The sequence below is a fragment of the Gasterosteus aculeatus genome, chromosome 4 (assembly GCF_964276395.1).
Source record: "Gasterosteus aculeatus chromosome 4, fGasAcu3.hap1.1, whole genome shotgun sequence".
Taxonomy (NCBI): Eukaryota; Metazoa; Chordata; class Actinopteri; order Perciformes; family Gasterosteidae; genus Gasterosteus; species Gasterosteus aculeatus.
The window spans coordinates 16123681-16150433 of NC_135691.1; the positions used below are offsets into that span (position 1 = coordinate 16123681).

The following is a 26753-nucleotide window of genomic DNA, read 5'->3' on the forward strand; positions in this document are numbered from 1 at the left end:
GCTGGAGCACTGATGCTTTTTCTGTCTGCAGCACGTCTTTCACATTCTAACAGAGCTGAAGAGAAATATGCAACACACAAGAGGGTTGTTTTAGATTATTTTGTAAATAAAGGCCTGGAACTTTGTTTTACAATAAAATGTCCGTTGCATCCCTTCAATGACACAATTCGCAACGGATAGTTGAAGATGAGCTCATTTTATTGTTATAAGGCAGCACAACTGTACAGTGCATCGTCTCGGCACACAGAAGAATAGAAAAATATAGATTGACGCTGGCTGTCACAAAGAAGCTTTTTTTTTTCTAAACATGTATACATTCTACCAAGTAATTCTGTTACCGCTGAAAATATACCGCTGAAAGCAGCTGTAGCTGTTCTGTTTTTTGCTCTGCGGAATTAGAAAATCACTGTCTGCTTTCTGATGGTGTCCAGATGTGCAGCATTACAGAGGTTTCACATGATGCGCCTCCACACATAGGAAGCTTCAGGCCGGCAGTGTGTTATAGGCTGCCACACAGTGGCTTAGATATTTAGCAGCAACCAGCTTTCAGGTGTTTCAGTGTGACAGAAACATCCCCACTCATGCTATGTGTGAAGAGCCCTTATTCAAATGGTTTTTACTAATCACTACACTTTTTTGTTCTTTCTTTATCCAAGCAAAGGTGGGAACATCAGGTGATACAGTTCACTATAACAAAGTGTGTTGACATCCTGAGATGAGAGCATGCATCCGTTTCACTTCCACGACACAACATGGTGGATGAAAAAGTATATATATCCTTTACTGAAATAATCAGTTACATCACATATTCACCACTATTACTTTATAAAGAAAGTGCAAACATTTGGCCAACTCATAGCTCCATTTATTACCGTGCTAAGCCGCTAAAACAACAAAAAACAAGACATTGTGTGAATAACTCAGAGACTACATGAACCTTTACCACACGAAAGCAGCTCAGATTGATCAAGTATACAAAAGCTAAACAGGCCCTTCGATTGTTGCTCTGTGCTTATTCATGAGCGAACAAATGTCATTGTCGGAATGCGATTTTCATTTCTTAAGACCAAATACTATCAAGATGGCAGCATAAATTGTTACTGATAGCTGTGAGAGTGATACTGATGATTATTTTTCTTCTTCTGCTCTGAAGGGCTGTGTCAGTCAGGGGAACCTCTGGAGAAGGTGCGCCACGGAAAACAACAAATATTGATGATCTCACAACCCCGTCACGTTCAAACAACGAGGAGGAGAAGGCGGCTTTGACCTGCAGGATGAAGCACATGGGAACAGATGTTGACTTCCTATCCTAATGTGTGGGAACAGATGTTTACTTCCTATCCTAATGTGTGGGAACAGATGTTTACTTCCTATCCTAATGTGTGGAAAGTTTCCACATGATTGCAAACTCACTGTACCTGGGAGGACGGTGTGCCCCCTTTCTCTACGCCTCATGTTCTATGGTCATCCCCTGGTTACTGGCGCCTGAACACACATATGTCATTTCCCATATTAAGCTCCAATATTGGAAAACATAATTATGTTCATAAGATTTTTAATTTATTATAAAGCTGCTCTAGGTTCTATCTGAATAAAATTAATTCATGGAAAAATACACATCAGTATTATACGTTAGTATTCAGAAACTATTTAATATAAATTCTAAATGTGTCCCAGTTTATTTCCGGTTGCTCTGTATGTGAATGAGATCAGCTGATTCAGCATTCAAGGATGGATCCAAGTCTGGGAAAACATGCTAAATGGAGCATTTTATAGGTTGAATACAGGTATATATTCAGACATGCTCTAGAATAACCTAAAAATACAAGTATGTGTATTATATGTCTCAAGAAACAATTGATCGTTATATAAACCAGCCGCCTTGGGAACCCTCCTTACATGTAGTATAATAGCACTATCTTACCCTTCCTGTCTGTTGCACTGTCAATCTCTGACCAGCAGATGGTGCTGGTGAGCAGCCGACTCTGAGACTCCGTCAGTGGCTTCGACTGGCGGCCGTCTGCCGCACTGCAAACACACAGGTACACCTGAGCAGGGGTGATTTGTGGCTCTGTGCTTTAGTGTTTGATGTTTGATGCTTAACTCACCTCTTACTAACAGGGTGGGAGCGAGTGGGCGATGATGAAGGCTGCTCCGGGTCCAGATTTACCAGACAGGTTGGGAACGAGCAGCCGTCCCCTAAACTAAAGAAAAGAAAGAAGAAAACACAGTTATATGTATGTATCTGTGTATATATACATATACATATATATATATATATATATATATATATATATATATATATATATATATATATATATATATGTGTGTGTGTGTTGTGTACTTTCATTCACGTTTGTGGGAATTATGTTAAAGTGAGTCCAGCAGTGGTAATTATTATGGCATAATGGTAACTGCTAAAATAAATAAATAAAAAATAAAGAGCCATATGAGCCACCATAAGCTACTGGTACCAGTGCGGCTCTAGCCGCAACACTTGTGTTAAATTGAGCAAAGGTGCTTTTGGATTTTCATCTACAAGAGGACTGTTTTTCAAAAGTTACCGTCTCACTTTGATGTCACTATTAGATGGGTTAACTACATTAAAACATGCAGGCTTATGTTTTAATAATTGGAAAGCTGTATATTCTTGATATTATTCATTCTGTCAGCATAAATTAATCATGTTGTTTATTGAAGCTGATCCTCGCATGTTCCCTCTGGGACCTTTAACTCTTTTGAACTGTTTTGTTTCAAAATAAGTGACAGCACTCTCTAATTCCTGAGGGACTTCATTCATTCAGCACTTCTGCGTCATTCTAAAAGGAAGGGAGTCCAACAGTTTGAGCAACAAAACCTTTGCTTTGAATGTTGAACCCGGTTCATAACTGGAGGATGATGGTTTTGCAGTGGGTTCGGCTGACACCTAACAGTGCCCTCTACTGCACTTCTCTGGTTAAATTTAGGCTTTAAAACCCTTCAGGATTAGATTTGAATTCATGATATATATCTTTGAAGCTTTACTGATTTAATTTTTAGTCAGAGTTTTAGTTCTTGAAACCGGAGTCACAAAGACTTGTGTTCATTTTTCTCTTTTGTTTCCCCTCTTTGAGACAATGCAGACATTTTCTTTGGAGGGCCTTTGCACAAAGCCCACGAGAACTTACCCAGAGAAAACAGGAATAGGCCAGTATTTAACTTCGTCCCCAAAGACCTGGCGGAAGTTCTTACTGAAGCCCAGACTGAAACCGCTCTTATCGGTGCCGTGGCGGAACACTGGAGCACGCACAGCCTCTGAGAGGACACACGTGGAGAGAAGATGAACAAATGTCGCCCTCCCCTCCCTCCCCTTTATAATCCGTGGTTCAGACCGTTAGCGGTTTATGGACGACTCCCACCGAACGGCTGCGCCAAATGGAATGACTGCTTGCGCAGGAGAAGCAGACCTGAGACGGTGTCGCCGTGCATGTTACTAAGCTGCTTACCACTCTGAGCCATGTGTCTTTGCATTACGCTGAAACATACCGCTATGGATAATTTGGCCTCCGTGTCGCGCAGACAAAGTGTGCTACTGTGCACGCCTAATGAGAAACCGCTGCGTCTGACAACGGCCCGGAGCGGCTCGTCCAATCACTGCGCTGATGAGGCGGCCGAAGCGGCCTTCATCATCGGAGTGAAGGCGACGCTGGTAGCAGAGTGAGACAACACACCCGACAAACAAAACACACAAACACAAGACGTGTGCGCCACCTACCGAGGGTGGATCTGTTCCTGCAGACAAGCCAGCAGTGGTAGGTCAAAAGAGAAGCCAGGCTGACTGAGAACATGCAGGCCGAGAAGAAGAGGAACAGGATGTGGAACTTGGCCTGAGTGTCTGGGAGGCCGTTCTGAAGGGGGGCGAACAGCAGACAAACATTCAACACAAGGGAAAACAGAGTGGACGCTAAGAAGCTGTGAGGGAGTTCTGCTCGGCTAGAGTTCTATGGGGGCTCATAAGCAGTTTCTATCTATCAAATACAGCAGTCGGTTGGTTCATACCAGGTACTCCCTTAGACGGAAATGGGCTCTACCTCCAGCCTTGGGAAAAGAAATGGTCAAATACCAAAGAATGCATGTTTTTAAATATCCATTCAGATTTTAAATTGGATATATTTTGTGCAACCGTCCCCGACATCCCACGTCCCACCCATACCCCCCAAAAAACACGTTGTACAATCAACGATCGGTGTTCTACTGCTCAAAGCGTACTTACCAGCCAAAACTTAATGAAGTACTGGAGATCTGTAGCGGTTATAAAAAGGCAGTAGAGCAGAGAATACGCTAAGAACAGCATGAAGAACTTGTAGTTGGAGAATCCCACGCAGTTGTTCACCCTGGGACAAGGTCAGTGCAGGAGTGTCGTCAGTAGAACAAGCGTTGAAGAGCTGATGTGATTGTTACATTTCAGCAGAATGAGTGTATGTGCACAATAGTTGATTCAGGGCATTTTACTAAAACTGTTCAGTTTTCCTGTCTCTTTTTGGCACATTGCATTCCGACTCCCCACCACATTATTGCTGCAAAGGAAGCAGACAACAATGACGTTTGGCAAAAAAACGATGAGGGCTGCAAAACACATTTGTTTTGTCTTCTCTCTGTTGCCAAAATGTGTCATCTGGTCGGGACGGAACGTAACAGTGAACAAGCTATTTGTGCCTTCAATGTGGTGTGTGTTTACGACTCCTGTTCACTGGAGTAATGATACCACGGAGCCTGCGGGGCCACTTAATGAAAAGGCAACGCTAAACTAACGGCACTGCGTGAGCGCAGCGTCCCCGGTGTTTGTCGAAAGCACTGCTGCCGCTACGTACCAGGGGCAGTGGTGATCCATCTTCAGGATGCATCTGTAAGCAGCAGGGTCAGACGTCAGTGTACTTGACTCTTACTCAGCCTGCCAATGCGTGGTGTGGTCTGTTCTCCACAGGTGCACGAGCAGAGAGCCTTACTTATTACACACTGAACAATGGTGACATCGATCAGGCTTCAGCAGCTGGCAGCGGTCACAGAAACGGATTGCTGAGGAGACACACCCAATTCAGTCACAAGGCCCCGGACCTTTGACCAGAGACGTAACAATGTGACTGTGGTGGGTGGGGGGGTGGAGACGAGCTGCGAAGGCTGCTCCTTGTGTGCGCTGTGCTCGTACCTCCGGAGTTGGTGCGCGTGTAGATGGGAAGATCCCTGGCGATCCTCCTCAAGATCTCCTGCTGGGACTCCCCCCGGTCCTCCCGCTCCAGCAGCTCTTTGTCGGAGTAGGACAGGTGAAACTGTGAAGGGCGCAAAGCCGAGGGAAAGACACACAGCAACCGTGATGCATCGCAAGCTCAATCCGTATTTTGAATATAGTTGCGTTGCAGTGAAGTCTGAGGCTGTGAAGCCGCAGCACATCTCTGCCTCTTTCATTCGTTTTGGTCCTTTCTGCGATATTGGTCTCAGCCACTCTGGCAATTTATGACCGAACACTGGAAACAAAAATAACTGTGGCGATGACAAACAATGCGGCACGTGAGAAATATGACTTTCATCACATTCTGGAGACGTCAAAGTGACGAGAATCTCTCCTGTGAGGGTGGAACTCGGGGGAGTGTCCTCTCTCAAATGGATGTGCCGCGGTCAGGATCTGAACCATTACAGTGCAGCTCCAGGCTCTTCAACTAGAACGTGTTATTAGTCTAAACTCAGCATTTAATCACACTGGGAGGCCGTCACCCACATCTGCGCTTCCCCGCAGACGGACACACTCACCTCCTTCAGGGGGTTCATGGGCCTGGTGAAGATGGTCTGCCAGTACGCCCACACAAACATGATGAAGACCACATGATACACCAGCAAGTATATCACTGGAGGGCGTACAACAGAAACCGCTCGTCATCATCCACCTTTTACTCACAGTCTGCAACTTCATGTGTGTGTTTGCTTGTGATGTCAAACAACGTTACAAAACACTTACCCTTCTCTCCCGTGTGCTCGATGGACTCTGAAGAAAGACAGACGTTGAATTAACAAGGCAAAACGGCAAATCCAACATGGGGAAAACTCAAATTTCCTTTGTCTTTTGAATCCTTCACACAGGCACTAAAAGTCCACACGTGCACTTTACGCAACTCATGTTTTGGCTGACTCCAAATCAGCAGAACTCAAGACTGCGGAATCAGTCGTTTCCTAATGCACACCAGTCACAAAATCAATATACAACGCACTCCAAAGCGAACAGATTGACTCATGTAGATATGCATTAGTGTGCATTATCATGAGGTATTGGAGACAACCAAAATAATCCTGCACACAACCACACACACACATTCATACACGCACACCCGACACACACCCAAAGATCTGGACTCTAGACATTAAAAGAGAGCAAAAAGTTGTTGACGGATTAGCTGACACTGTTTTATATTTGATCCAATATCTAAGTAAGGTTTAGCCGAGCATCTCATCCATCTTCTGCAATTAGCCTGTGAAGCAGTACAAATACACACACAGACACACACAAACACATATGTACAAGCCAAAACAGAGAAAAAGTGGGCCAAGACGCAAGGCATGCAGCCAACAACCATGTGCATGCGTCCTTTTGTCAGCAGTAAAAGCCCCAGAGTCTGACAGAGAAGGATTAAGTGTTTGTGTGGTCACAGGAATGTATATAAATTGTCCATGCGAGCGTTATGGCTGCCGTTGTGCTCTTTGTCTCTTTTCCTCTTTGCATTCTTGCTAGAAAGAGGTACATGTTCCCACGATGCAGGTACAAAGCCGATGACCCCCTGAATTCCACATTTTTGGGCAAAAAGGACCCACTGAGGCTTAAAAGAAAGTGGGTCAACCTCAGGCTGCTCGGGGTGAATTATGTAAATCAGACGATGGGATTAACTGAGTCGCCCAACTCGAGGTATCAGCTGACGAGACTTCCACACAGCTGTCTCTGTGTGTCCCCCCCCCCCCCCCCCCCGAGCTGCCGGCGTTCTGCCCCCCCACCCCGCCGCCGCTGTTTCGGTCCGCCCCGTGTGACATGAGTGCATCACAATGTTGCTTTTGTTCTGCTGGATGCAAAACAAGGCGGTTTGAAAAGCAGCGGCCCGATGAAAACAGTGACTTTGCTTTTCTGTCGTCCCCTGAGTGCTGAAGGATGACTCGTGCCGTGACCCTAGAAGTGATTCCTCCTGGGTCAGCAGGGCCAGGTGGACAATTTTTACAACGGGGGCACAGACTGGTGCACAGGGGGGGGGGGTTCTGGGAAATATTTAACTGTATGTTGTTAATAGCTTTTATTTATTCATTTTGATAAATGAATGCAAGAGAAACAACTTTATTATAGTAACTTCAAAGAGCCTTTAGCCATGGGTGGATTATGGAAATATTAGAAACCAACCCTAATGCAGCAAGACTGCGCGAAACATTCACTGAGTGGACTCTTGGCTCTCTGTTGTTGTTGTCTAAGCTTTTTTGAGGGTCTTTTCCTTCTCCTTGTCCTTTGGCATCCATTTATAATCGTTTTGCACCTCTTTGTGGTCGTCCTTAATCTCTCCGTGGCCGTTATGAGTCTGTTTGGGGTCGTTATGTGTCTCCTAGAGGTTGTTTTTTTAATCTTTTTTCATCCCCCCTGGAATCTTTGTCCTTGTTTTGCACCTCTATAGTTGCTTCGTTCCTCTTTGTGGTTGTTCGAGCCTGTTCAGTAATCCCCCCATGCTACTAAGAGGCAAACAACTATCCCCTTCTAACACTGGTCAGGCACCAACAGGAGGAGCCGTGCTTTCCCTCCGGCTGGTGAACCCCCGGCTCATGGCCCCGTTATTCGTTTTAAGTGTCACTGGTACAAAGACTTTCATAAAGCTACTACCTTTCAACTACAGCTGACAGCATGCCTAGTTCTATTTGGAGAAGATCAGACCATGGAACAACCCCTCTCCCGCTGTGTTTTCCCCTCAGTTTGGTCTCATTAAATCGTCTCCACTTCACCCCCCCCCTGCTTTTTTGACGCAGGAGATCTGCTTTCTCAGTGGTCTGACAAGCTGCCAAATTCTTCTGAAAGTCCCCTGAGACCTCCAAGAAACCATGTCTCACAATCCAGGTCAACTCTGTGTTCACCGTTCACGGAGAAGGCTCGCCGTCTGCAGCCGCAACATCTAACGCTCAGCAGCCGCAGGCAGCGAGGAAGGAAGCAGGCAGGACCGACTCAAAAGCCATTACGGTCAGACTTCTTGCCAAAAGATAGTGCTGCCGATGTTGTGTTGGAGGATATCAATTCAGATAATGAGGCCCGGCGACGACATGAGCCCAAAGCTCTGACAGTACGTCTTTAAGATAGTGCTGACTGCAGATAATCCGTCTCATGGAGTTGATCTCGTTCTGTTCATCAGCTTCTTCACAACAAGGACAGATTGGCACAATATTTACAATTCTGACTTTGGGGCGATGATACTGAACTTGAGCTTTTCATTTCAAGACACACCGCCGTCACGTCCTTGTAACAATATGGTGACAATTCCTGCTCTCACTGTTGTGGTCATGTGACTTACACGGTCCACACACTGCATAAACAACAAGCCAGTTGTCTGCATCCACAAAAAACAACAACAACAACAAAAATCCTTGTGGACCACAATCTGCTTAAATACAAGTGTCTCCCTACACTATCACCAAAAACACACACACACACACACACCCCACGTGAGCACAAGACGTAATTTCAACGTTAAAATATGGTTGAAATCGGGTTGAAATGAGGTCTGAACGTCCAAGACCTCATTTCAACATCTTTTCTACCGGCTAAAGACGTTCACGTATAGACCCGTTTTCAACGTGATTTATAATATCGGTGGTAAACTTACAAATGAGGACGTAGTTTCTTTTTAAACCTTTAAAACCTTTAAAAAACATGCTCACTGGGACCATTCAGGAGGTATCCCCCCTCACACACACACACACACACACACACACACACACACACACACACACACACACACACACACGCACACGCGCACCACATACTACCCAGACAGCTGGTTTCTTACCTATGCAAAGCTGCAACACATACGCGTAGTATGACCACGCCACTACGAGGGCGATGAAGAGCACCGGGATCCAGTACAGAACTCTCCAACAGCCCTTCTTGATATTGCGTGAGCCCGACGGTGCCATAGTCTAGGAGCGGATCATTTCTCGTGAACATCCGCACAACTCTCCCTCCGTCCCTCCGTGTGTGTGTGTGTGTGCGCGCGCGCCCGTTTCTACCCGTAGACTGTCACGTCACCGTGCGCTCCGGCTCCGATCAGCCTAATCGGTGAAGCTCAGACGCAACATCGCACGAGGCTCGCGGGCTTCGCGTCCCTCTGCGCGCCGTCCTGCTCAGGTCTCCGCAACAGAAGACAACGCCGTGTCAGACTGCTCCCACATGCGCGCGCACACACACACACACACACGCGCGCGCGCACAGTCTGCGCCGCCCCTGCTGCCTCCCCACAGGTTGCCATGACGTCCGAGGGACGCTGCTGGCACGGCACATTTTGGTTGGTTTTTTTTTTGCCCGAGCAGATGGGTTCAATAGGTTCATACTCTATAGAGTGTGGACACGTCAGCCGGTTGGCACGAAAACACACACGCAGAGGCACGTGCAAAATTATTGGACGCTGTGTGGCTTTGTAAGAGGTTGTGTTTTGTCATTATGATGGTGGAGGCAACCGTGCAACCCGACAGTACTACACTTTAAAAGCCCACATGCAGAGCTGCACTCTGCTTTAGAATTTGTGCGTTAACGTCTTTAAAACATTTTCATAAATGCAATTGAGATATGGTTGGCAATGTGGCTGTGTGGCTGGCTGCAGCAAACCCACCATATGCACATCTCAATTTTTACAGTTGGATGGCTCAGCGGGGTGTTAGAGATATATAAATATAATGTTGTTCAAAATCTACGCACACACACAATGTGTGGGGGATTTACCAGGCAGAGAGTGTTGTAAATGTCCTAAAGGAATTAGCCCTCGCTGTCCACAGCATTTATTTATTTATTTATTTATCATTAGCAGTTTGTGGGTACAATGTGCATATATTGCAGTATCAATACAATACCAAGGAAAAAAAACAATGGTTCAATAAGTTTATTTATTTGCCAATAAAAACACAACTATTGGATCGTTTTGATAACTAAGGTTCTATTAAACAGGCCTGAAAAGATTCAATTGTTCAGGGTAAATGGATGAAACTTTTCATTATATCTTTGGGATGTTTAACATGGTCTCTCTCTTTTTGAAGGACCTCGTTGATCTTACTTTAAGTAATTCAGGGTTGGAGCGTGTGACTGCAAATCATTAGCCTGAATCATTTAGAGATTTTAAAAAGTCCCTGATTAGAGTCTCATCCACCCACACAGCCGCGGCTTTCGCATGACTAATAATGATTCACCTTTAAGTTTATAAAAAAAAACAGCTGTTTTATTCTTTTGTGGTCCTGCTATCAGTCGCTACAAAGAAGCGAAGGTTACCAGCTGTTCAGCAGGCGAGAACCGTCTTTGGGTGTTTGGCTAGTGTGTCTGTGCGTGTACGTGTGTGTGTGTGTGTGTGTGTTTGTGAGAAAAAGAGCACAAAATCAGCAAATGTTTGGTATTATTTTTATAGTACCATGTCTTTAGAAATGCATCAGTGCAAAAGTCAAGACCTGGTTTAAGAGAATGACACCCGGCGAGAGGTTTCCAAAAACTCCTCAAGAGGTAGACTAACTAATCTGGTTAATATTACAGCATGTAACATGTTGATACCATTTTCAGTACATAACCCCCCCCCCCCCCCTCCCTCCCCTCAAATCCAACATTGTTGAGGGGTGGGGGAGTTCCACCAGGACAGTCATTAATATTCCTCAGTCACACACTGCACTGAACTATACTGCAAGTGATGATTTCTACAAAGCAGATGAAGTGTAAACTCTTCCTTAGAGAGAATAAAGGGAAGGTGATTTCAATTCATTGCTCCACAACTAATTTAAGCATCCAAACATATGGCTTCATTTTTATGCATATTTATTCAAATAGAGGTCATCCCTGCCAGTGTCACGAAAATAGCAATTCTCTCTTACCAACTAAGAACTGAGTAACGCTGTTAGCTGCCTGTAGTTACACAGTGAAAAAGCTAAAGCGTAAATGAGTTTGTTGAAGCCTGCTGCGGCTCTAAGGGATCCTGAAGGATTTCAGCTGCAGAGGGAGGAGAAAGAGAACAGGGAGGAGGGGCGGTGCTCTCCTGAGCGGATCTGTGCAGAGGGATGCACAGCCGGTGGGAGGGCGAAGGATTTGAGCAACGCCGCCGCCACCGTACTGAATGGAGCTCTGGACTGAAGGGGATTCCAGATGAACAACACAGTAATAATACAACGTTGGACTTTAAGAAAAATGAATAAAATCAGTGTTGACAAACTGTAACCGAATGCCGGTGCAAAAGCAGTTCGACAGACTGATTACTTTAAATTAGACTCCTGCAACACTGGCGGCCCAGTTGTTTTTTACACTTGTAACAGCTTTTCCTTTGGCTGACCGCATCCTGTTTGTGCATCATCCTTTTTATTTAAAAGCTTCTAACTTGCACTAACTCTAAGTGCAGTGAGATGCTGCGGCATGCATTAACCCTTCGGTCCCTAGCAGAGTGCAAAGAGGAGGCACCGCTCATCCAGTTAAGACAGCTTCTGTTGATGGGATCTCCACCTGGCGGCAGAACAGAGGAAGAGCGATAAATACAGGTCCAGAGGGACACTTTGTAAACACGCTGTGTTGTCATTGTGGATCATCTCATTCTCACAACGGAGCCAAATTATTTAATTCATTCATTATTTATGAAATTCAAGAGTACATTAGACCAGAGAGAAACATATCAAACAGCCACAGAGTGCAGCAGCAGCAGTTCTGCAACTGTGCAGAAACAAATCCGTGTCCTCTGCAGTGACCACAGCTGTGGCTGTGTGGCATAAAACCAGCAACGGGCAATAGATCATTATTTAATTCAATTTAATGTATAAAATGGGATCAATATGTTTACGAATGATTCTTTCAAATCAGCAAAGGGAAGAGCGTAGAAGTTCCGTTAAGTCATGTTCGCTGAAACAACAGTCAAACTGTTACAAACTGCATTGTGTTCGGTACACAGTAACCGCAAAAAACATCTGTATATACAGTATATATGACGGAGAAGGAGATAAAACCAAATAATCGCATTTTAAGACTAAGGTGTTTCCTTAACATATAGTTATTGATAATGGGGGCAAACATTTCCAGATGAATAAAATTTTAAGATTAAGGCAATGATATCTGTAAAAAAGTAAAACAGTTATTCAACTGCTGCAGGGTTATCTTTAGCTGTCTGGGTAAATACACAAATTCAACACTTCCAACCTACGTATATATCTAATATATATATATTAGAATATGCATAGGTGTATAATAATATGCCAACAACATCACAACTGATTATGACTGCCCCAGTATAACATACTGGGATAAACTATAAATAAATGGGAATAAGCAGCACCCTCTGTAAGTATGAGTATGTGATGCTGCGAGATGAAAGTATGTGAATTCGATCATGTACCATGTTCCTCTGGCCGGCTACGGAAGAGTATATTCCTGTTTCCATAGTAACGTAGGTACCTCAACTGTAACCAGTGAAGGCACTCAGATTCCCTCCGTTGGTGACTTTGATTTGGATGCAAAAATGTTTGAATTCTTCTGTAAATTCACAGACTAATTGTGCTCGCATTGCTGTTTAAAGATTTTTGAATGAGCTCTGAGCTCATCTCACATGAGTGTTGACCCTGATGTTTAAAAAATGTTAGCATACATGAAATGTTCTCAGAGAGAGAGGGGGAGGAGGGGAAGGGGGTGATAACATTACAGGATAATTTGATGTAAATCTGTATTTCAATTGGTGCGGTGAATTTATTGAATCGTTCAGATGAAGATTAGAAAATGTTTGGTTTCTTGGCAATGTCTCCCTCCTCTGTGTTACTGCAGAAAATGTAAACGGTACCGCAGTGAAATACCAATTGTCCAATGCACTTTCATATTGTAAAATAAAACAAATAATCAATTAATTTTGGGTCACAAAATAGACATTTTTCCTACTGCGGTGCCGATTGAAAAAAACATCCAGATCAAGTCATTTTCTCAGATTATCATACTTTCTCCCAGGGGGTGCATTTCCTTTGAAACATTTATACACACAGCTTTAAAATGCACTGCTCCCTGCTCATGTGCAGACCTAAGCTGGTGTCTGGTGGCAGTTGATCAGGCGTTAATAATACAGTGTAACTCAATGCTTCGGGCGAGCAGAGTGTGGACCTTTTGAAATAACCCCGACTGGGATACTGTGCTTGGGGAAAGCTGCCACGGAGCATTATGGAAACGCAAATCATGTTGCATTTGTCAACCTCAAGTTAAGCATTGTTGGTTTATTTTTGCGCCATTTATCAAAGAACGCTGACAGGATGAGAACTTACTTCACTTATTTGCCTGAGAGCTCCTTCCTCATACAGGACTTAAAAGAGGTGAACTTCTCCTCCACTCTGATGCCCTGTGGGAGTGTGTCAGACAGAAGGAGAGGAATACTATTAGATGGTCAATATCCTGGTGTGCCAATAGATGGCAGTATCATTTCACAGAAATCACTTGTTCATTCAAAGGTCAGGTGAGTAATAAAAAAGTGTCAGGAGTGTAATTTAGCAGTTGTGCCGTGGAGTGGTACTAAGGAGACCCTAAATAAAAGAGGGACATAATTAGCGCTTGCTCTGCTGTAATTAAAAAGGCGGGTGGGTGCTTGTGATGCCAATCGCTGCTTTAGTACTAGTTCAGAAAATAAACCGGTAACACAAACATTGGCCTTTTTGTCTTCACCCTGTTGGATACGATTGTTCCTTGCCTTCATGTGTCCGTCTGTGACCTCTTTGTGGTATCATTTTCCAAAGGAGGAGCTGACGAATGCCAACAATTCTGGTACCATTCAGGCCTGTGCCTCCCCACCTTGCCGCGGCGGTGCAGCCGCTCCTTCATGACGCCGATGAACTCCTTGTGGCTGAGTTTATCGTCGCGGTCCTCGTCGAAGATCTTGAAGACCGTGTTGACCAGGTGGCGGCTCAGCGTGATGCCCGTGGCCACATATACGGCGCGGGTAAACTCCTCTGGTAGGGAATGAAGAACAGTCGATCGGGGAGCCGTCTTCAATGCAGTTGTTTGCTGCCAATATTTACACATTTACTACTTACATTAATATGACATTAAAGCCTAGTTTATGCTTCTGCGATCTCAGAGTGACGCAGACGCAAGACCCCCTTGCGTGCCTTTTCACACCTCCTTGCGTCCTTGCGTGGTCGAGCCATTTTTCTAGGCTTGCGTCGCTTTCGACGCAAGCGACGCAAGCCTCCCGCAGCGCACAAGGCTGTGATTGGTCCGCTAACTACGTCCTTTACGCAGTCTCACATTTCCGCTTTCATAGCCCGATACCGCCATTATTAAAACGAAGAATGCTTCCGAGAGAACGGATCACATTGAAGAGCTTTTGTCGGAAGAAATGCGTAAATATGACCGCTTATACAAGACAGATGCTTGAGACAAAAGCCTCAAAGATTGTGGCTCACCTGCACGGTCAACTAATTGGTTTGACTTACTTCTTTTTTTTAATACTCACTAAACTAAAGCAGCCCAGGACTCCATCTTTAAAGCACAGCGCTGCCATGAAGAAAGAAACTGAGAGTGTTCACCTTGACCGACGGAGCGGTTGGCGAAGTTGTACATTTGCATGGCGATGGTAAAATCCTCCAGGTTGTTTAGGAACTGGAAGAAGGACCTGAACTCCTCGAAGCTGATTCCCTGCAAACAGACACCAATAAAAACAAAGCCTCTTTATGCACCAAACAACAAACGTGAGAAAATGGTAAAGTGCGGCACAAAGCGAGCGGCTACGTGTGTCAACACTCCAGCAGAGGATGGCGCTACGATTCACACGGCACATCACCTGCTTCCTTTCATCCTGCGGGGGAATCCTTTAGTGTGTGAGGGACCTTGAAGCCAGCAGATAGATAACACACCCAAACAGACAGAGTACACATGGCTGGATTTTCCCCTGTGCGGTACGGACATGCTGAGCTGTCAGCGACGGGGGATGGGGGGGATCGTAGCTTTCGGGAAGAGGTCAGGCCCGTTTGCAGACTTTTCTAAGGCAGATTAACCTGATACTTGAATAAACAAAAACAACAAGAGTGATGAATCCCCAAACATCTCAGGCTCGGCTGATGACTCAAACACTGAGTCCATTGATCTTCACTCAACCGTCCCGCAGCTACCAGCTCCTTCTCTCGCCGGGGGCCTCGCCAGACAGGCAGCACACAGGGCCCAACAAACGGAGTAATGACTAATCTGTGTCGCTTTGCTGTTTTAACGAGGCGAGGGCCATAAAGTTCCCCTCACCACGAGACCCACTTCATTGTCAATGGAGATCTGGCAACAGGCTCCTCAGGGTGGCTGAGGAGCTGCCGATGTCTTTTCAGCACGCATGGAGAAAAAACAAGTTAAAGCTTAAAATGAGGATGTTTCTCTCAACAGCTAATTCAGCAGGCAGTGCCAGAACAAATAGGTGATTGTACACTCAAACAATGTAACAGAGTGAAAGCTGACTAATGAATTCGAAAGGAATAGTTCAACACTGGGGGAAAACACTTCTCCCCTTTTTGTCTGCGTTGCATGAGAAGGTTGCATTCATGTGTGTATGCTAAACATGAGGACTTAATGCTCTGCAAGAAAGAAAGTCTCCCTAGCAATAGGACCTCTAAGGCGCTATAATTAACTAATTCTATTTAGTTTATTTGAGCCGTATAAAAATGGAAAAAAATGGAAATCAGTTTGTTATTTACTGGGCGTTACATCATGGAACATTGGCTTCAGTTTTGAACGTTGTTATAATGTGGCACAAGTTTGACAGTTGTGGGAAATTCTTCCGCTTAGTATGTATGGTTACATTCTTGATTATTATTTATCAAATAACTGTGTTAACACTTTGTAAAAACACAAGTAAAAAACTAGAACATTGTCCCGATATCGCTGTGTCTGCATATGGTCCAATATGGAACTATTTTGTGTGCAACGAGGTCGTTGAGGGTGGTCATCACGTTGTGGTACAGTTGTACCTGACCTGCCTTCACCATCCCTGAACCCTGGTGGGTGACGCTTCACTGGGAGGACGGATAAACTGTAGCTCATCAATTATCTCTAACCCTTAAAACCATAAAGGAAGATCTATCTTCTTAAGCAAGTTAGCGAATCAGAAGGGGAAAAAAGGGCTCACCTTTTCCTCCGGCAGGCTGTGGCGCACGTTCTCCAAATACTCGCTGACGTCGTCAACGTTGGTGTAGCGAAGGAGGATCCGAGCAAAGTCTTCCTCGCTGATGGTGGGCAGGCCCTTGCAGTAGGAGAGGAACTCTATCTCCAGCACCTCCGTCTGCAGGTTGTCCATGAACCTGGAGGAGCGAGACGCACCGCTGACAGCTAACGCCACCACCAGAAACTCACATTCACAAAGGAACACTTGACAAAGTCTCAAGGTTCAGGCATGAAAATGATGGATGGCCCTGTCACACTGTAAGATAATCATTTTCTCCGGGATGTGTTGATTTATCACAAAGCAAACAAAGAGGTGTTCCACTCACTCGTAAAAATCTTCAAATTTCAATTCAGCTTTGCCTTTTTTCCCAAAGAAGTGCACCAGCAGCGTTGTCTCTGTCTTTTCATCCACCTGACAACAGAGGGAGAATGGCTTGATTATAACTCCTTACAGCTTTAGGTTGCAATGATTAATCCAAACATTGAGTCAAAATGAGCTGTTTTTGAACTAAGAGCGTATCATGGAAACTCCAGGCAAACATTAACAAATGACTTAATCCAACCCCACTGGAGCAAAGATGTTAGGTAATGGCCATGCGGTTGAATAAGAGTTAATGGTTAATTTTTCACTGTGCCTGAAACCAAACTATGGGCCAGCATGTCTCATTTCTGCACAATAACAAACAGGTACCATGCAATAGATTCATTAAACGTGCTACAGATGAAGTGTTAGTCCGTATGTCCACCTGCTAACAACAAGACCCAATCAAAATATCTACAGTGCTAACATGGTACCTGCAGTACGGACAGTCATAACCCGGCTCACAGTTTTGACTGTATGACCAAAGCAACGAAGGCACGGCTACCTCAGTGAGATCAGAAAAAAGAACTTGACTTGTGCTGCGTCTGAGAACGTCCCACATGCCCCGGGCATCCCCATGCCGGCTGTCCTTTTCGAGAACCTGTGGCAGCAGTTGGAGCACAGCTGTTAGAAGACAGACGGAAGGACAAACACGGACAGCACTGAGGCAGGCAGGAGGACACTAGATGCACAGACAGGATCTCTGTCCTCTTGCCTGAGTGACATAAAAATAAAAGTCAGATAAAAAAACAAACATCAGAGACATCGGGACAGACGGGCAGAAACAGAGCGGGGCTGCCAGCGGTTTATCTGAGGGGCCCATCGGCCCCGGCGTGGGCCTCCTCTGCAGCCAGGCATGCAGCATCCTGGCAGGACGGTGAGCCGGCACAGCTAACGCATGTCCAAAGCATGCACGGTGTGAGAGCCCAAGGAGGACTCATGCCAAGTTGCCATCACTTGGTGCTGAACTGAGAGGTTAATTCAAGTTATCAGATATTGCTCAACTACTCTCGCGAAATAGGAAGTTCGGAGCCGGCGTCAGCCTGCGGATTCTGAAAAGTGGAGTCAATGCTGCCTTAAACCTCTAATTTCCTAAACATGAGTTAATGGTTTGAATATGTTCATTCAGTTCAACGATGATGAATTTTGGGTGAAATAGACCAAAGCAGTATGTTTTAGGGCGGGGCTACCTTGTGATTGGCCGACTTGCTACCAGAGAGTAGCAGGGCATCTCTACCACGTGGTCCATACGGTCTCACATCCACCTCTTGTATACATACAGTATGTTATATACTGTATGTATACAGTCTACGGCTCAGAGACTGAATAAGGAAAGGGGAGGGCACCGATTTGAACAATGCACTAAAATTCTCTCTATTTCCAAATTCAGCAAACAGCCAACCAGAAACAGACAGCTGGTGTCGACACGTGCTCATAAAACAGGCTTGCTTCATTTCATAATATCTATTTCTCTCATCAACTTTTTGTTTTCATCTCTCAAGCCTGAGGGCGAATGTGAGCCAGCTGATTAAACATCTCTACGCCTCAATGCTTAAAGAGAGAGAGAGATTCACAATGTGATCCCACTGCTAATCACTGACTCTTTAATGCACCGCGCTGAAACACTTGTAATTGCAGCATGCTTGGGGAAAGCCCGTATTTTTTTTTTAAGATTTGACTTTTGAACTTTTTGCTGGAAAGATACCTACAGTACAGACAGAAGAAATCAAAACAAAAAAGACACACCCAGAGGCAAAGCCTTCAAACAGACGGGTCCGTCCCTCTGTTAGTTTGTGGGTTTGTCTGTGTTTGTCAGTGTGTGTGTGTGTGTGTGTGTGTGTGTGTGTGTGTGTGTGTGTGTGTGTGTGTGTTATGTCCTTTTCACAGTTCTCCGCTCTGACTGGCATCTTCATGGTCAAACCATCACAAAAGGTAACCTGAGCCCAAATACCAATCCTCAAGTAACTGTAAAAATAAAACATGGGGGTCCGGACAAAACGTTGTCAGTCTTTGGGTAAAAGTTTTCTTAAACTTAAACTCAATGCTGACAAAAGGGATGTAAAAGGGGATGAATTGTCTGCACTAACCACATACACATACACAATTCCATATAAATACAAATGTATTCTACATCCTGCTACTGAGGTTATCTTTTGTTAACAGACACACATGCAGGGTTTTGTTTTGTGCGGTTAATAGATTTCAGCATGCCAAAAATACATGCAACAAGCAGAGCGGTTCCCTTTTCCTCCGGCGAGAGAGAACAATACATACACTGTGCGGCTGTGGTGCGCGTTGACCGTACAGCTGCAGGCTCTGAAATAAAAACGAGCAGAGAGAGAAGATTCATTTATAATTCATAGCGGATATTAGAAGAGGAAGACGGTCGGAAATTAAGTTTGTGAGCTAACAATTGATTTTCTTCAAGTCATACAAGTCAAGTCAATGTGACGTGACATTGCCCTCAACCCTGCAAAGCCATCATTTTGTTTCCAAATCTAGAGTACCCATTCTAATGATCTGTCTGATGTTTCATACGGGCTTCAGATTAATGCGAGACCGTCCAGAGATGCTAACGTTTGTCCCTGCAGAGTAAGCTCCTCCATGTTGTGTTTGAGCGATAAGACCTCAAAGAGTCGTTCTTATCGCTGCGTTCAGCTCTGCCTGTTTACATCCACCTGCATGCGACACGAGGCGGCCCCAAAGACATGAAAGCCTCAGACATGTTTTACCCTGCGTGACCACATTCACCTCTTTGCACTCCTTCTAGGAAACACAGAGTCATGGCGTGTTCGACATTTGTTCGGCTTTCAGATTCCGATCAATGTCGAGCTCCACTTGTTTTCTTCTAATGCATTTTATTAATAACGGGTAAAAGTGCTGTGTGAATTAAAAAGGAGTGCCTTGCAGTAGGAACCCCACAGAGGATCGCTCACTCCGCAGCCCCCATCGGCGCTTTGAAGCGCCGCCGCTTCTTACGGCGTAATGTTTACAGAGCTTTAATGTTTCAAAGCTCTGATGAGCCCACCGTTCACAACCTGCTGGCCAGACAGGCCCAGTGAGCAACATTTAGTATTTAGCATTTAGCTAACAAGCCAGATGTTTCCCTCTGGAGTCGGGGACTCGAACGGAGCAGAAAGAGGACTCCAGAGGAATGTTTTTCTTGCTAAAATGTTATCCGTATCAACCTCATAGATTATGTCCCGGCTGTATTAACAGTTTACTGCTCCACAAGTGGCTACAGTTTGAATGCAGGTTTAAATGAAGGTTTTTGGCCACTTGGAGGCAGCAGACCAGGCTGAAAGGACAACACTTAATGTTTGAAGCAAACAGAAGTTTGTTCAGAGCAACATCAGCATTTAGAGGCCCATAGACCGTACAAATATACGTCCAATGTCCACTCTTCATCTCGTCTACACCAAAGCGGTTAACACAAACATCTGCCGTTGACTGGCTAGCTGCTAACTTTGTCTGCCAAGAGGCTTTTTTATATTACGCTTGCTGAGGGCCATGTTGTCGATTGTTTGTATGTAAAAATATCGAGGCATTTAACAGCAACTCATACCTGCTGGTCACATCGTTGCGTGTCTTCTGCAACTTCCTTTCTGGCCTTTTTCTTACGGAAGATTTCCTCTAGCTGGTAAAAAGACAATATGTTATTATGCAGAATGTGACTTAACAAAATGCATTTCATCGTATCTGAATTTCAATGAGGCTCGCACCGCTAAGAACTCCCTTTTGTCCACCATTTCATTCCCATCCGCATCAAACATGTTGAAAGCGATCCTGAAGCCTGCGTGGGGTTCTGAAAACCAAATAAGGCGTTACAATGGATAGTCACCTTTTTTAACATAATCCAGTCAGTCAAAGCTCATACTTACTTGTTAAAATGCAGAGCAGGAAGAGATACTCTGTGTAGCTGATGACACCTGAGAAAAAAAAGAACAAAAAACTGAGAAACAAAAGCTAAAATGACCCCTTGTGCACACAAAACAGCATCCGATGGCATTAACCGTGTTTACAGATGTTCAAAGTCATGCTGCTGGGTTGAATAAGCCACCCAAAGAAACAGTGCACGCCTTAAGACAAGAGTAATCCTCTCGCCCGCACTGATAACATCTTAAAAGGTGCCTTTTACCTCGTGCCTGGTGTTCCCCCTCCACACAAACACAAGCTTTACAATTGAGCTGACCGATCTGGACACAAACCCAAACAAATTTAAGGCCCACGGCTTCTGATCGCGTTTGGGTAACAAGGTGTAATACACCCTCAAGTGATCTGTCACTGATTGAGAATGGCCGATTCAGGTTTTGTGTTGCGTCCTTCAGCTCCCTTTGTTGTGTGACACGGAGAAGGGAAGAGTGAGTGTCAGGAGGCATCTCGGTCGACTCGGGAGGCTTCTACCCTCTGACTCTGAAAGCATTCCCCAGCCTTTGTTTGCTCGGGAAGATAGAGAATCGAGCGCAGATAGTTCTGGGTGACTGCTCTGGGTGTTATGGGAAAATCATTCAGGTACGGGGGGGGCGTGAGGAGGAGGTGGGGGGGGGGGGGGGTAGTTGCAAGGAAAAAAAAAACTAAAGTAGCAAACCAAGAGGTCATTTTTGAAACACATGTTCAAACCGAGGTGTGAAAAGAGAATTAGTGATGCGTGCCACAAACATGTTCATCAAAAAAAGACGGTTCTTGTCATCCCATCTCTCTCTGCTTGGCAGGTACGGCCTTATAATGACAACAGATCTGTGGCTTCAAAGCCTTTGAAAGCTTAAAGGGGTTGACGGGAGAGAAAAAGAAAAAAACTTTTAAGATTCCAGCCATGTTTCACCAATACCACACACCTTCAGTCTCCCCCTCCCTCCCTTCTCCTCCCTCCTCCCTCCTCCTCTCCACAGCTCAGCCTCTGAGCTCAAGTAGATGCCGTTAGACAATACAAAGAATTCCACAGCAACACTTCATACAGAGTGGCAGTCCCGGAGATGTAATCCAATGCCATTCTTAGGCTTCATAATGTCCGCGGTGATCAGGGGGGTGGTCGGTGGGACGTGTCTCGACATAGTCGGGTTCAAACGGCTCCCTCATTCTCCAAAGCGACGCTTTGTTGGCAGATCAATCCAGTCCTTTTTTCCCCCTGACAAAGCCGCAACGTTTAACAGCAGGATTAAAAGGCCCAAATCTCAGCATTGGCACTTAGCTAAAGCAACAGAGGGGAGCGCAGAGCAGTGGGGAGTAATGCTGCACGGGCTCGTACGGCATACTGAGTGGGAGTACGCAGGCCCAGGTGGGAGAATTTAAAAAGATCTCAAACTCACAGTAACAACTTAATTTTCTTAATGATAGGAATCAGAGTTTGCAGGTTAAGAGTGCAGTCCTTCACAAGCCGCTCAAAGTAGAATGAGATTCTACAGGAACTTTTGCTGGCAAATAGTTTTTGTTAATTGACTAATTGAAAAATAGTTTAGAGGGAACAGGGTGCATTTGTTAAATTAATTATTCCTATTAATTGCTGCATTTTAACAACTCAGAACAGCACAGTCTAAGATGTGTTTTATAATTACAAGAAACACAACTCAGTTTTACAAGTTTTTTATAAGGAAGTACTTTCCCATTAATTAGTAGCCAATTATTCTTCCAGTAAATGTATTACTTATCACATTTGTTATTCGAGAAAACCCCAATGGACCATTCCATGCAGAGGTTACCTGATAATAAATTTACAACCTGTTACCAGAGCGATGGAGAAGTATTTACAACACCTCACTACCCTGGAATACACACAATTTTAACACACAAATAGAAGCATGGATGGAAATGCAACGAGTGCTTGTGTCGAGCATGTGGTACATCGAGAGGGTTACGTCACCTCGTTCACGAAGATTTCTGAACAAATTAGATGATCCTCTGCAAACAGGCGGGGTATCAGACAGCATCTTTTCTAAGTCCTGTGAGAATAGAAGGAAATCCCAAATCACTCATTCGTATCTAAATCCTGAGTAATCACAAAGTAACACAATGTTTGTTGGCATTTCTGTAATTACAGAGGTTTTAAACGGATGAAGAGATTCTGTGAAAGAGTAACAAGTGCTTTGATGACAGAGCAACTTGCCTTTTTTGTGAGGGACTTGCATGCTCTCCTACCTAAGGGAAGCAAGGTTCACAGTTAGCACATGCAGCAAGATCTTTACAGTATAATGTGTGTGTATATTGTTAAGTTAAGTGTTAAGATACTTGTGATTTACTTGAGAATTTACTTTTTATACATGTTTATACCTCTACTGAACTACATTTTCAAGGCCAATTTTGTAATTTCTACTCCACTACATTTGTTTGCTTAGTTACATTTCAGATCAGAATTGTTACTTTTCCTGTCCAGTGGAGACAAAAACAACAACTTTATGTATTTAAAATGAACTGATTATCCTTAATGTTTTGGGGAAATTCTTCTTTTTTATCTTAACCCAATCAAGCTCTTTAAATAGCCTTCGTTGAGTGCATCGTCATGAATCTGAAAACTCGTGAAACGTTGACTTTCAATATAAATAATTTCACGTGCCTTAGCGGAATACTTTCAACAGTGTGGCAACATACCTTTTACTTAAGTAAAACCTATTTCAACGGTGAATTATAAATTAAGAAATTCTAACTGGGAAACAAAAGTGAAAACGGGTGTTTATGTGGACGGACGTCTACATGAACGCATTCCAGTGGTCTATAAAGCAGAAGATAAGATGGAGGTGTTGTAAAAGAAAAAAAAAACTGTCCGGGGAATCTGCATCGATAACGGTGACAATAACCCTCAACTGACACGTTTAAGAGCCTGTGTTTAACGCTGGGATTATGACTGCAAAGTGATGACTTGCTCTGAAAAGAGCTTTTGTCCTGAATGTGAGCATCATTTCAATCCCTGTCCCATCAAAACATCCCTGATGGATCGTATATGACTTACATATAACTTACACGACATGACTTTAGCTTTTGACTCTAATGGTTCGCTTCTAAATGGTCAGAACTCCAGCATCACCCTCAGAAACACATCACTTTTTACGACCACAGTATAACCATAAACACCATGAGGGCTGTTTTGCAACACATTAGAGGATATTGGGACACGGTATGCTAACACATTAGTGCCCCTCATTTACTGGCCTCATCAGATGCCAGTGAAGACATGTCCAAAACATTACAGGAGACCGCACACACACCTCACACCGTAATCAATCGCAATAATCCGAATGTCTTATCATTACATTTATGACACCCACGCTCAGTTGTTTGGTCTCTCCGGGTCTCTGCGACTTTGTTGCCACATAAATGAGCCATAAAAGTGGGGTTGCTGGGAAAGATGCCTATCTTTATGCAGGTGTTATGACTGAGGCTCTGCAAGCCGCAACTCATTGTCTGATGATGACACTTCACAGGCCCTCGGCAACGAGTCATATTCCAGGAGAACAACTGGAGGACGTTTTCTTCTGATATCAAGTTTATCTGATGACTTGACGGAAGGGTAATTAAGCAAATGGTTGCTGACAAATGTGGTGGATCACACATGTGGCATCTGCAGTGCAGCAGACTGGCAGTCTGTGTGAAGTAAACCGGTAAACGGATGATGATGATACTTTGAAGAACAATACATTACTTCAGTCTTGAGCTATTGATTCCCAAAACAGTTACTTTTTAGGGACAGTTTTTTGAGAACCCAGCAGACTATTGGGGCAGAGTTTGCAAAGTCCAGGCTGCTACGACTTGTGTCACAACACAATCTGTCGAGGTCTTCTTTTCATGACCTGCATTTCTCCTTTGAATCAATTAATCACATCCATTTTTGGGGTCTGTAAAATGACAAAAATACCCCATAGAAAACCTTTCTTTCCATCATCTTGTTTGTGTCAGATCACCGGTACAAAGTCACACAGTGTTTCATTTACGAGAGCGAAAGAGAGAAAATAAGCAAAGCCTCACATTTTACCACCGGTAATTGATTGTCAATTCATGTATGTCAATAAACTAATTGATTGATTGTGAAACCCTAAAATCAGTAGTGACTCCTCCCTCCCTCTGCAGGATGTTGAGTATTGTGGGAAGGAGCTGAGTAATGGAGGTGCACTCACTCCTGGGTTCATTCAAAGTGACGGACTCTATGAAGCTGAGCGGCGTCATGAAGAGCTGCCCCTCGTACTCCAGCGAACTGAAGAGGCGAAATCTGTTTTCATGGGACGACATGTACGCATCTCCATCATCCAGACCATAGTTGCGGGGGGCCTGCAAACACAAACACACACTATAAAGACATATTTCAAATCATACCAGCAGGGCGTAATACCGTCTGAAAGGAGCTTTATATAAAATCCACAGAAGCTCTTCTTGTCACGTAGCCTCTCTCACGTGGAACAACAAAGAGGCCTGTGCTTTATTCAGTAATGGGGCGCATGTTATGTCAACCATATTTTTCATCCCTGTGCTCCGGATAATGTCCCTGCAACTGTTCCAACCCAGCCAGATCAGAAGGCTGGATTGGTGAAGACAGAGGAGATCTTTCTGTTGCGTGGCAAAGTGCCAGGTCCAATGGGCACAGAGCAAACGCCCAGGGAATGTGTGCCCCCCTCGGCTTAACCATTAAACCCCCCTCTAAACCACCCCCACCTCTCATCAGATGTCAACCCCTCCGCCAAGCCCCAGTGTCCAGTTTCCTGTGTACCTGAATTCCTCCGACCCGTGGCCACCAGTATTTCTGCCCTCCCTCCAACCCGCACATAAAGAACAAGGAGGTGGTAGAAGTGTGCGAACCACGAGGTCCACTTGTCTGTTTACGGCCGATGTGATATATTCCAATTTGATCAACTGAGTACCTGGTGTTGTGGCAAAAAATATCCTTGTTCATTACTTTACAATGACGTCAACATTCAATAGACACTAGACACTCTGCTTGATTAATCAATTAACCAAAAGGTTGCGTATTGATCAATAGGGTTGACTAATCGAAAATAGAGGAACTGTATGCTGGTTTAAGCTGCTTTCCTGTTGCTTGGTACATCTTTTACATATGTGTGTGTGTGTGTGTATATATATATATATATATATATATAATGTATTTACTCACTGTAATTGAATATCTTTGGGTTGCGGCAGTGTAACAGGAATAGCAACACCACCACCGGTATGGCCAATAGTGCTTTAGATTAAATTACAGTGTTCTATTCTGTCCAACCTCTGATCTAATGTAAATACAGTATAATGTACAAACTGTTATAATATCAAACGTGTCTGGATTGCTTTAATACGAATCAGGCGACATGTATTCTCAAACAAGACCCGGTCTTATGGCAGCTATTAGGTCACGTGGTCTGAAATTCGCTTCGGACCGTTTTTTGCCATTTCAGCACCGACGGTCAGGACAGCTCCTCGTGCTGACGACATCGGCGTCAGCGTTAATGTATCTGTAACGTGCGCGATGTGAGATGGGCAGTTGTAAATACAGATGCCCCGTTCCTTACGCGGATAGGGCCTCTTTTTTTTTTTACAAAATGCCCTTTCTCACGACAGTATAGCAAAATGCCCCACTGTACCTTCTCGGTGGCAGACACGGCTGGTAGCGCCAGATGGAAGAGTCGAGCCTCGACGTTGCTCTTCAACCCGCAGCGTCTCCCGGCGAGCGAGCCGCGGTAATAGTAATAATAATAATAATAACCAGCTCCGGCCGCCGCGGTGACGCAGGATCCACACGCGACAAACCTCCTCGCCGTTGAACTGTTAGTGAGTAGCGGGATGAGCCTGCGCAGGGCGGCCATGGCTGTTTACCCGGAGGCGTCGTGACTGATAACACGCACGCGCGCACACCGGAAGGAGCGGAGCGGCTCGTGCCGGCTGCCCCGCGCTCGCGAGACCTGGCGTTTCAAGCGGATCACGGGCCGTCACGCACGTGAGAGTGAGGCGGAACGTCACGCGTACCAAAACGCACGCTGGCGAATGTCTCGTGAGTTTATTTAAAGTGAAATGCAGTTGTGTGTTTACCTGTTG

General features: G+C 44.7%; 2 protein-coding genes across 7 annotated transcripts; both read right to left on the bottom strand.

Annotated features, from left to right (window-relative positions):
- Nucleotides 1-177: 177 nt before the first annotated feature.
- zdhhc2 (zDHHC palmitoyltransferase 2) lies at nucleotides 178-9468 on the bottom strand. Of its 4 annotated transcripts, XM_040173987.2 has the most exons (14): nucleotides 9051-9468; nucleotides 5990-6016; nucleotides 5785-5879; nucleotides 5186-5306; nucleotides 4986-5055; nucleotides 4851-4883; nucleotides 4253-4373; nucleotides 4039-4077; nucleotides 3755-3887; nucleotides 3168-3294; nucleotides 2109-2204; nucleotides 1925-2028; nucleotides 1419-1485; nucleotides 178-1267 (listed from the first exon to the last, which is right to left on the bottom strand). In XM_040173987.2, the coding sequence occupies exons 1-13, from the start codon at nucleotides 9175-9177 to the stop codon at nucleotides 1445-1447; spliced, it is 1134 nt and encodes a 377-aa protein (XP_040029921.2). In that variant the 5' UTR covers nucleotides 9178-9468; the 3' UTR covers nucleotides 178-1267; nucleotides 1419-1444. The 4 variants fall into 4 exon arrangements, with proteins under 4 accessions (XP_040029921.2, XP_040029923.2, XP_040029922.2 ...); XM_040173989.2 differs by lacking the exon at nucleotides 4039-4077; XM_040173988.2 differs by lacking the exon at nucleotides 1419-1485.
- Nucleotides 9469-10631: 1163 nt separating this feature from the next.
- micu3b (mitochondrial calcium uptake 3b) lies at nucleotides 10632-26709 on the bottom strand. 3 transcript variants are annotated; one of them, XM_040174695.2, is made up of 15 exons: nucleotides 26303-26709; nucleotides 24848-24998; nucleotides 22846-22877; nucleotides 22603-22681; nucleotides 20627-20674; nucleotides 20468-20550; nucleotides 20311-20382; nucleotides 19020-19061; nucleotides 17251-17346; nucleotides 16711-16796; nucleotides 16350-16521; nucleotides 14770-14878; nucleotides 14033-14190; nucleotides 13513-13586; nucleotides 10632-11725 (listed from the first exon to the last, which is right to left on the bottom strand). In XM_040174695.2, exons 1-14 carry the CDS (start codon nucleotides 26522-26524, stop codon nucleotides 13518-13520), a joined length of 1419 nt encoding a protein of 472 aa, XP_040030629.2. In that variant the 5' UTR covers nucleotides 26525-26709; the 3' UTR covers nucleotides 10632-11725; nucleotides 13513-13517. The 3 variants fall into 3 exon arrangements, with proteins under 3 accessions (XP_040030629.2, XP_077957649.1, XP_077957650.1); XM_078101523.1 differs by lacking the exon at nucleotides 17251-17346; XM_078101524.1 differs by lacking the exons at nucleotides 22603-22681; nucleotides 22846-22877; nucleotides 24848-24998; nucleotides 26303-26709 and adding an exon at nucleotides 20884-22103.
- Nucleotides 26710-26753: the final 44 nt, after the last annotated feature.

Excerpts from the sequence above, each read along its gene's own strand:
- zdhhc2 (XM_040173987.2), bottom strand. The coding sequence starts at position 9,177 with ATGGCACCGTCGGGCTCACGCAATATCAAGAAGGGCTGTTGGAGAGTT. Across the intron at positions 5,056-5,185 it reads CACGCGCACCAACTCCGGAG|CAATCCGTTTCTGTGACCGC; the intron begins GTACGAGCACAG and ends GTGTCTCCTCAG. Across the intron at positions 1,486-1,924 it reads CAGTGCAACAGACAGGAAGG|GCGCCAGTAACCAGGGGATG; the intron begins GTAAGATAGTGC and ends ATGTGTGTTCAG.
- micu3b (XM_040174695.2), bottom strand. The coding sequence starts at position 26,524 with ATGGCCGCCCTGCGCAGGCTCATCCCGCTACTCACTAACAGTTCAACG. Across the intron at positions 22,682-22,845 it reads GCAAGTCCCTCACAAAAAAG|GACTTAGAAAAGATGCTGTC; the intron begins GCAAGTTGCTCT and ends CTATTCTCACAG. Across the intron at positions 20,675-22,602 it reads CAGAAATCTTCGTGAACGAG|GTGTCATCAGCTACACAGAG; the intron begins GTGACGTAACCC and ends TTTTTTTCTCAG.